Genomic DNA, 9,768 nt, shown 5'->3' with positions numbered 1-9,768 from the left:
AGCAGCTCGCTCGCTTGTTTACCACGCCACCGAGGAGCGTCTGATCTGGGTCCAGCCTTCCCCAGGGAGCGCCTCGCTGAGCCGCATCCTGGCAGCGCGCGCCCTCGGCCCCCAGGTTCCCGGCTCTGCTGCTGGATGCTGGTTCCGATCCATACGGGAAATGGAAAGCCGGCCAGCTGGGCGAGGGCTGTGTGTAGCGCCTCTAGAACAGCAAACAGTGACTCACCCCCCTCCTCTGTGTCTTCTCTCTGTTCGTGTCAAATCTATTGCCTTGCAAATACTTCTGCTCTCTGATTCACACCACCAGCCCGGCCCTCCCGTCTCTCCTTACAAATGAATGACAAGCATCAGTCTCTCTTTTGGGGTGTGTAACGAGTGCCGGAGCAGGGAAATGATCTTTGGATGATAGGGAAGGAATGAGGCTCTGCATACTGTGCTGCGACAAGTGGGAAATCCGTGTTGTGCCTCCGAGGGACGGTGGCGCCGGCATCGGGACTGAAGCATCTGTAGTTCCCTTCACCTGCCAAATCTGATGTTGTCCTCGGTAAGCATGTGCATTTGCCAGTGTTCTGGAGTTGGGAATAACTTGTGGATAAACTAGAAATTTAGGCAACTTACTGAACAAGTAAGCTGCTGGGGAATTATGTATTGTGTTTTGGAGTGTCTGAATAGAGCGTTCCCTGCATAAACGGTTGTGCAGAATTGAGACTGAGATTGTCTTGCTGCCTAAACCGAATGCTGTGTTTTTACCCTCTAGAAGTCGTTGCTGGCTTGGCTCAAGGTGAGACTTGCGTGTTCTTGGTTTGCTGGACTCATCTGAAGGTGGAAGCTCGATACCAGCAGGGCTGCCTGCCAGACACTTCTGTTCTGGCCACACTCATCTTTCAGTGTAGAATGAGTTTCAATATTTGAGTCCATCCACAGCTGCTGGGTGTTAGCAGTGACTTAAGAGTAAGTCTGTTAACGTGTAGCGTGCTCCGAGAGCTCTGTATGCAGAAGATCATTCTGACATGGTTTGCCTTAATTGCAAATTTTGCATAGAAAGCTCTGTTGTTCCTCAGAGCACTGCTCAGGTTCTCTTTGCTCTTCCCTCCCCATGCAGAGGATTTGGGGATCTCTAGATCACCTGGTTGAGACCACCAGACAAGGCGTCCGCCTGCAAACACCAGGTTTTGGGGAAGAGGCAGTGAGTAACTTAAGAATTGCCTCCGAGACGATGAGGGTGTTGGCAAGGCTATCGCTGGATATCTTTATTGTAGAATTACAAGGGCTCTCTGTGTAACCTACCATCAAAACATTTGCTTAAAGCACAAGCTTGGAGCTGAGCTGCGAAAGCCTTTGCCCCTGATTGTTGGTGTGTTACTACTCACTGTTTTATTTATGTGGCATCCTAAGTGTGTCATACAGCTTACAGAATAAAGATGTAATGTGGTCCTTGTTCCAAAAAGCTGAGCTCCTAATTTTAGCCATGATGCAGCAGATGCAATTAAGAAAAGAAGGGCAGAAATAGGGTAAAGACTAAAAGGGTTCTAGTAATCAAATTGGAGTTGGAGTCCCTGGAGACCTTTGTGCAGCTTTGTTAGGGGGCACCACTGAAAATGACAACTTTGTGGTATCATTTACTATTTCATCATATGATGTTGTCTTCTCGCTCTAGCAAGTGCCATGCCATTTGTGTGTATTTCTAGATGCATAGTCCTAAGTAGTGCTGAGGGCAGGGGTTGTATGGATGGGAGATGGGGTTGGTGAGGATCAAGTGTTGGTGCATTGGCTCCGAGTTTGGCTAGGACCATCCCTGTGGTGCTCCTTGCTCTGGTGCTCATGTTTGGGTGAAGAACTGGAGTCTAACTGAGTGTTTCTCCTTCTGTTATCAAATTCTGACCTTAAAAAAGGGGATGGCCCCCGTGCTACTCGTTCTGGAGATACCCCAACATCGTAACTATGGATGGCTGCTTGAACCCTCTCCTTCTGCCTGCACCAGGAAGGGCTCCAGCAGCCAATCCTGATGGAATAGGACCGATCCCAGCGCACTTGAGAGGGAAGCTGGAGCTTGGAGTGCATTGGTGAGCAAGGAGAGGTGCACGCAAAGCACGAGAGCCTCCCTTGTTTCAGGTGCTGAAGGTGCTCGTGCCAGACGTGGAGGAGCCCGCGCTGTCCGCACGGGAATGTGCAGGGTAAGGAGATGTTGCTCTGGTGACACGGAGCAACAGGTGACCAGAAGCGGATCAATCCCGCGGAGCGGAGCAGCTTGTTAACGTGGTGGTGACGGCCGCATCGCTTTGGGTGGTGGGCGAGCCCAGACAGTGACCCCCACCGAGGGAATCGCAACCCTCCGCGCTTGTTTTCCATGATATTTTACATTTCTTTCCACCTCTGCGCAGCCAAGCGGCCTGTTCAGTTTTTCCACGGCTGGCTCAGAAGGTGCTTTGAAGACACATTGGGTGAGGATCAAAAGCCTTTTTGTGTAAGCAGGGGGTGTGACCGGGCTCTCCTCGGCCTCCCCCTGCTTTTTGCCTTTCCTTTTCCGGCGTAACCCGCGTGTCGCGTCGTGGGGGCCGCAGCGGGCGCCCCTTCCCTTGTGGGGGCGGCGGGCGAGGGGGGATGCCGGGGAAGGCAGCCTTGCTGGTGCTGTGGGAATGCGAGCTCTCCGGCTCTGTAAACAGCTGGTGACTCACTGCATAACTATGGCACCGAGTGCCTGCGCGGGCTCCGCGCGTGCAGGGAGGGGGCTGCGGCCGCTTCCTTTACGCACTGGCAGCCTCTCCTCAACCCGCCGCGCTGCGACCGGGAGCTTTTCCTTCATCCCGCTGCCAGCGCCTCCGCGCGAGCCCCCGGCCGGCAGCGCCGAGCCCTGCGGAGCCGCCCGGGGCGGAACATGCAGGTTTGCAGCAGCCGCAGGCCGCCGCGCGCGGCCTCGTCCCTCGGGAACGGCGGGTGCCGCCCTGGGCAGGCGGGGGCTGCGCTCGGGGCAGCCCTTTCCTGGCGCCCGTGCCGCCGGCGCGGCTGGGAGCAATGCGGAGAGGGGCCCGCGATGCTCCGGGACGCGCAGCGCGCACCAGTTGCTGCGTGCGGCCCATTCATCACGGAGCATCTTGGCCGGCGCGCCGGGCGTCTGTCCTTGTCCCTCCTCCCGCAGACATGGAAGGAAGGCTGTGCCGTCTCGGGCTTAAAAACAGAGGTGGCACCTCAACACACGCCCTAATATCTAGGATAGTATCTTGCAGCTTTGCATTTACAGTATTTGTTGTGATTTTGTGTTTTTTTTTTTCCCTTCTTTCTCCTCTCACCCTTATCTTGATGTTTTTTTCCGCAAGTCATATGACAGCGAGGTGTCTTGACTGATAAAATCCGAGCGGGAGCAGCGCTGGCTGAGCCAGCATCTCTCTCCCCAGGGCTGCTCTGTTCCCCCCATCCCACCTTTGTCCCCCCAAGTCCCTGCACCCCTCGTTTGCCGCTATGAATGAGTTTGTTTACTCTCTGACGACCTCGTGATGTCTTTGCACAGACATGACCTGAAGTCATTATTGCTTTTGGGCTTCTCTGTTTCCATGGTGACTGTCTCGGGGTTGGCTACTTTCCCAAGGTCACCATGGCAACTATCGGAAGGGAATCATGCTTGGGATGCTTGGGCTGGGTTTTTCATGAATGATTAGGATGTGTGACACGATGCAGACGTGGGAACGGGAGGGCTCGGGGCGGGTGGGGGGACAGGGCTCCCGCCGGGCGCTCTGCGGTGCCGCCGGCAGCGGGAGGCCGCCGCTCGCGCCCTCCGCGCGGGGCAGCGCGATGCCGGCCGCGCCGTGAGCGGCGCCTGGGAGGGTGTCGCGGCCGCCTCGCCGGGGAGGTCCTGACGGGACGCGTGCAGCTCCGCGCAGGTGGGTTTCTGCTCCGAGGCACGCGGTGCCCAGGCAAGGTGCGAGCGAAGGGCAGCATTGCCACGGAGGAGCCGCCGTGGCCGTGCTCCCGCGTCACCAGGAACACCACACAGGTTAGCGCTCAGCCCGGAGCGCCGCGAAGCAGCCGCCCTGGCGTGCGGGGAGAGGCCGGCGCTGCTCTGCTTTGTTATCCCCAGGCTTTCGCTCCTGCTCTCCGGATTTTCTCCTAGCGTCTCGTTTGGGTGGGGACAGCTCTGAAAAGGAGGTTACAAACTAGGCAGCTCATTTCTGGGTTGCTGATTCAATTTTAAGCTAGGTTAATAATCATCAAAATAAGAATGGAGGGAGTTGTTGCCTTGTGGCTTTTCAGTGCCTTTTATGTGCGGAGGTAACTCTTAATTCAGCCCCTAATAGGCCGTTCTGTGCGTCTGGGATTCCTGCAGAGGGAGGTGAACAAGCGCTGGGGCCTGGGAGGCCGAGCCCGGCTCTTCCCCGGAGCAGAGGTGGCTGCTCGCAGGGCAGTGTGTGGTTATTAGCCTAACTGCTGTTTACAGGCACCAGCAGCTATCCTCTCCTCCTCGCTTCCTTGCTTGAGCCTGCTGTACGTAGAGCAAAATGTTGGCTACTTAGCATTAAAAAGCCAGGCACTTGTTGTCGATGCAAATTTCTTTTCCTATCTGTAAAGCGTAAACTAATCTCCGAATCCTTCCCAGGATTTAAAACCGTTTTCTAGTGTTATTTCCTTCAGGGATGTTTTAGAGTTGTGGTTTTGGTCTGGGTGTTGGTATCCCCTTGTTTTTTCCTTTTTTTTTCCCTCCTACTGTTATCTCTGAAATTACTGTAACCTGAAAATCTTTTTTTTTTGTTGTTGTTTTTCAGTTGCAATTTCTGAGCAGTTTTGTCCAGAAGACTGTGCTCAGGTTATGACGACTAATCCCAAACCGAACAAGGCATTAAAGGTAGGAAGACAGGCTGACTGGCTGGTGCTGGGTGGCAGGGGAAGATGTCAGAGCACCGTGCTCCATGTATGTATGTGTGTATATATGTATATATATAATCTTTTCCTTTGATGAGAATCTTGAAAATGGGTGTCAATATAATTTCCCACTGTGAACGGGAAAAAAAATTGAGACAGGATAGGGAATATTGGTGATAATCTAGACAGCAGTCTGGAGATTCTAGGATTGCATGAAGGCTGGAGTACCCTAACTGCTACCCAAGAGGTTTTTGACTATACTAGATGTTGGCAGCATCCAGAACAGTGCTCCCAACCTTGGGAATTCACTCCTCCTGCTCTCCGGATTGAGAAGAACCGGGGCAAGGAAGTTTAAAGCTGCCTTCTCACAGTGCATGGGCCAGTAAACAGCTGGGACACTGATCTGTGGCTGTCCCTGCACACGTTGTTCAGTCCTAGTTGCTGCTGCTTTCTGCTCTCTTGGCTTTTCATTCCAGGTATCCTGCAATCTGTGAAGATACCCCCCAAAAATGTCTGAATTGTTCTGAAAATAATAGTAGCAGCAAACATGCACAAGCGAAAGGCCTTGATGTCTCCCTCATGCAGCTTCTCTGGACTTTGCTCCAGAAAAAGCAAGTCTGGCTGTGGTAATAAGCCAAGTAGGGTTTGTTTTGGTCAGTGCTTGGATGAACATCTTCAATGAAAAGCCACCAGGTGCTTAATTAAAGCCTGCGTGCTGGTGGCCTTTCTGTTTTTGAGAGTGCTGAGGTGTCCTAGAATATAATGAGCGTGTGAGGTGTCCCAGCATGGTGCTGGGAGAAGATGTCATTTTTAAGATTCAGGATAAAATCCATGTCCTGACACAGAGCACTTCAGTCTACTTTAAGATTTTGAAGGAGATAAAAGTACCGCTTTATCTGTCACTTCAAACTGCTTTTCCTGACCTAAAGGAGGTTACCCAAAGCCAGAAGATTCAGTGCTCTGCTTGCTGCTGCATTCTGCCCATCTGCCGCTCTGCTTTAGTGGAGCCCATGGTCTCTAAGGGGCTTTGGGGTCTTTTTCCAGGTAGGGGGGTTACGGTGCTGAGGGGTCATCTCCGTCCTCAGAACGGCTGTTGGTGTAGGGCTGCTGCTACCCCTGTGCTGTTGGTATTTGCAGGTAAAGGAGGAGTCGGGAGAGAATGCCCCAGTGCTGAGTGATGATGAACTCGTGTCAATGTCCGTGCGGGAGCTGAACCAGCACCTTCGGGGTCTCACCAAGGAGGAGGTCATCCGTCTGAAGCAGCGGAGGCGCACGCTGAAGAACAGGGGCTACGCTGCCAGCTGCCGCATCAAGCGCGTGACTCAGAAGGAGGAGTTAGAGAGGCAGCGGGTTGAGTTGCAGCAAGAGGTGGAGAAGCTGGCCAGAGAAAACAGCAGCATGAAGCTAGAGCTGGACGCCTTGCGCTCCAAGTACGAAGCACTCCAGACCTTTGCTCGTACTGTGGCGCGAGGGCCCATCACCCCGACCAAAGTGGCCACCACCAGTGTCATCACCATCGTGAAATCAGCCGAAATCTCATCCAGTTCTGTGCCGTTTTCAGCAGCGTCCTAGTGCCCTCGGTTGGGGAACTAGCAGCCTTTCAGAGGGGAGGGGAAAAGGCTCTTATGCATTGTTCGTTCCAGCGTCCTGGGTCACGTCAAGAATTGGCATTTTAACAGTTCTCTTCCAAAAGTGCAAAAAAAAAAAAAAGAAAAAAAGGAAAAAAAGAAGAAAAAAATAAAGAAAAATAATCTACAAAGGGAACTTAACTGGCTGCTTCTCTCTGGACTCGGTGGCTCCATCAACGTCTCGTGTCCAGGATTTGAGCTCTGTATGCAGTACAAATAGCAAGATCTGCTTCCTCCTTCCCCTGCCTCCTCAACCCCGTCTAGGCCGTGGGCAGCTTTCCAGCTGGGAGAAGATACCTGAGAAGCCTCCGAAGTCTTCATGAATGATGCTCAAGAGCTGGGAAACAGATGGACCGTAGAAATCATCATGTGAGATGAATATATGGAAAAGAGTTTCCTTTAGTGGCATCCTGCTCCCTGTAAGAAAGATCTCAGCTCCCCTCCCTACTTCCATCTGCTATTACGAGGGCAGGGAAATAGGCGTTTTGGAGTGGATTTCATCCTGCCATGAATGGATGGGAGTGGGAGGATGATGGAGACTAATGCTTGGGTCTGACCACACCCATTAGGAATAACCTTCTGTTTTCAATCCATGCTGTTAAAATATGGAAAAATATATATTTTACATATTTTAATATGCCCCATTACCTGTGTGGCCTATGAAAACTATATTGCAGCCTCCTTTATTCCAAACCAATTTTCCCAATAGCTCCTTCCCTAAGGTGTGCCTGTGAATTGGGTATATTTATGCAGTTTATTTCTTCCGAATGATCCGCAGTCTTGAAGTAGCAGCTTATTTTTCTTTTTTTATGGATTCCCTGAAGCTTAAGGGAAGGAGACACAGTGAATGCTGTGAAGAGCTGCGTGATGGCGAGGAGTAGGGGAGACGAGGAGGAGAAGTGCTAGGAGTATTATTAGGAGGCAGAGCTGACTGCGAGAAGGTAGGAGCAATCTGCTGGGATCAGCACTATGATAAGGAGTTTCTACGGAATATTTTAGAAAGATGTTTTTAAAGCACTGACGTGTAACTAGAGGGCAATGGCAAAAAGACAGGAGGAGAGGAGTTGTAGAGCCTCCTCATTGACAAAAGCCTTGGTAGGTAAGCAAGGATTGACGCCGCTGGAGAGCCAGGCTCACCAGTCTTGGACCAGAGAGGGGCTATGGGGTAGTTGGATGGGAGTCTTAAGAGTTTTTCCTCTCTGTATTGTGTCAGGCACTGACATTGGCATCCAAAGAGTGCAGTTCACAACCCTCAGTGTTCAGACAACCTGTGTGAATGTGACCCTGAAACTTGACATTTTCTCGTGGGAATCTGTGAATTATCCCAAGAGATGGACAGAAGGCAGGTTAAAAATCGGCGTGTGCAAGGGACGGTAAAATTGGGATTGAGAAGTCGTGCATGTGGCTCCGAGCAGTGGTTTAGGAGAAGGAGTTCTGGCTCAGCAATGGGCAGGAAGTGGGAAGCCGAAGGAGAGATTCTGCTGTTCTGCAACAGCACTGCAAAGACAAATGTTTCCAGGTCACTGTAAAAATAGCTATGTTGGTGTTCGTGTGTTTTGTTTTGTTTTCTTTTTGAACTAGGAAAGCAAAGGGATGGTGAGTTTCGTAGGGCAGGTCAGAGACTTGTGGAATGGACGATGCCTGTTATCGCACAAATGAGAAGAGGATGAGATTGCTGAAGTTTAAGCTGAGGAGAAGAATTTAGAGAGATGGGGCTCTAAAATATAAAACGAAATGAATGAGTGTTCAGGACTGAAAGAGAATAATCAAGTTCCCCCGTTGCTTTTAAAGGACAGTAAACCCACATCCAAGACTCAGTATAATAGTGTTGTTCAAGGCTTTGTCTTGTCTTGAGCGACACTTAAGTTTAAATTTTATTGAAGCTCTATTTGTCTTTGGAAGAAATTAATTGTCAGCTTGCCTTTTTTTTTCCCTTTTTCTTTCCCTTCCTCTCTTCACCTTGTCATTGGATCATTGGAGTCTCGGGATTTCCCAAGTGGGTCCTTTGTGAAATAGGTTAATGAAAAGAGACGCCTCAGACTTGGTTCTCATTCAGTCCTCAACATCTGCATTCGTGACCTTACTGAGCCAGAAGGGGTGCAAATGAAACGTTTCCCGAAGGCTTGTGACTCCTGCCAGATCCACACGTTATGGAGGGGCGCAGGGAGTTTCCTTCGAGGGATATTTCTTTTCCAACGTGCACAGTTTGGATGACACTTAGCGTTACCTCATTTCTCCTCCACCCCCTCCCTATCTCCTAACAGGCAGACTGATGTCCTGTGTATCATACCAGTTATTGACTCCCACAGCAGAAGCTGAGGAAGAGAAAGATGTTACTGTCATTTCCCGGTCCTCTCATGTTCTCCAGCTCGCAAGCATTGGAAAATTTCCCAGACCTTACAGGTGCCTCCAAAACCAGGCAAAATGGAGACTCCTGGCACTGTTGGGGCTTTAGATGAAAACTTCAAAGAAAAAGGCCAGTTGACTTGAAAATGCCCACATGCTTCCAGTTCTTAAAACAGCTCCAGAGCTCCATAATATTCCTGGCTAGATAGGAACTCCCCTCTGACCATCCTCAGTCCCTGCCAAGGGAACTTGGATCAGTTGCTCAGAGGAGGATGGAGGTTGAACTTTGTTCCATGGGGTCTTGCTGTTGGAATGAGTTGAGAAACATATCTTTATGTGGCACTTCCCTTGTGGCCAAGTGTTTCTTTTTCCAGTTCTTGGAAGGGTGCCAAAGGCTTGTCCAAGTGATTGCTAGTTTTGCGCTGGTAGGCACTTAAATCTCTGGTCACTCGATAAAGAACAAGAGGCCTGGGTGTTGTTAAAGCTGTTAATACCATAGCCATGGTAGGTAATCCATATTGGATATCCATAAGGACCACGTGGAAATATTTAAAGAGAGAGAAATATATATATAAATATATAATTATATACATTTTATCGTACAGATTTTTCGTAAAAAAATAATTTTTTTTCCAAGTTTGATACTGTAAATCTTTATTAAAAGAAATTGCCAGTCCAGGGCTCCCTGGGTGGTGACCTGGAGGGGAATGAAATGTCCTGGATAAACTTCCACAGAGGGATCAGAATCGCAAGGTAATGTGGAGGGAGGAATGACCCGAAAGCTGTTGACCACGTTGGAGACCCAGCTCCTCCACCCTCCGACTTGGAGGGCCCTCCAGCTTGGGGTTGTCGCATTGCATTCCTCTGGGGTTCGTTTGGTTCTGTTTTTGTTTTTCTTTTTTTTTCTTTTTTTTTCTTTTTTTTTTTTTTTTTTTTTTTTTTT

At 50.4% G+C, this 9,768-nt stretch overlaps 1 protein-coding gene across 2 annotated transcripts; it reads left to right on the top strand.

The window, feature by feature from the left end:
- Positions 1 to 487: 487 nt before the first annotated feature.
- On the top strand, positions 488 to 9,117 carry MAFK (MAF bZIP transcription factor K). 2 transcript variants are annotated; one of them, XM_026054156.1, is made up of 3 exons: positions 488 to 544; positions 4,755 to 4,834; positions 5,989 to 9,117. In XM_026054156.1, exons 2-3 carry the CDS (start codon positions 4,799 to 4,801, stop codon positions 6,421 to 6,423), a joined length of 471 nt encoding a protein of 156 aa, XP_025909941.1. In that variant the 5' UTR covers positions 488 to 544; positions 4,755 to 4,798; the 3' UTR covers positions 6,424 to 9,117. The 2 variants fall into 2 exon arrangements, with proteins under 2 accessions (XP_025909941.1, XP_025909940.1); XM_026054155.1 differs by lacking the exon at positions 488 to 544 and having other exon boundaries at positions 4,548 to 4,834.
- The last annotated feature ends 651 nt before the right edge of the window (positions 9,118 to 9,768 follow it).

The sequence above is a fragment of the Nothoprocta perdicaria genome, unplaced genomic scaffold, assembly GCF_003342845.1.
Source record: "Nothoprocta perdicaria isolate Ctin4 unplaced genomic scaffold, notPer1 scaffold_12, whole genome shotgun sequence".
In the NCBI taxonomy this organism is placed as follows: Eukaryota; Metazoa; Chordata; class Aves; order Tinamiformes; family Tinamidae; genus Nothoprocta; species Nothoprocta perdicaria.
This window is presented reverse-complemented; position numbering and strand designations above follow the sequence as displayed.

What these genes read in the sequence shown, in the direction of transcription:
- MAFK (XM_026054156.1), top strand. Translation starts at nt 4,799, where the DNA reads ATGACGACTAATCCCAAACCGAACAAGGCATTAAAG. An exon ending in AACCGAACAAGGCATTAAAG is followed by an intron (nt 4,835 to 5,988) that starts GTAGGAAGACAG and finishes TGGTATTTGCAG; the next exon opens with GTAAAGGAGGAGTCGGGAGA.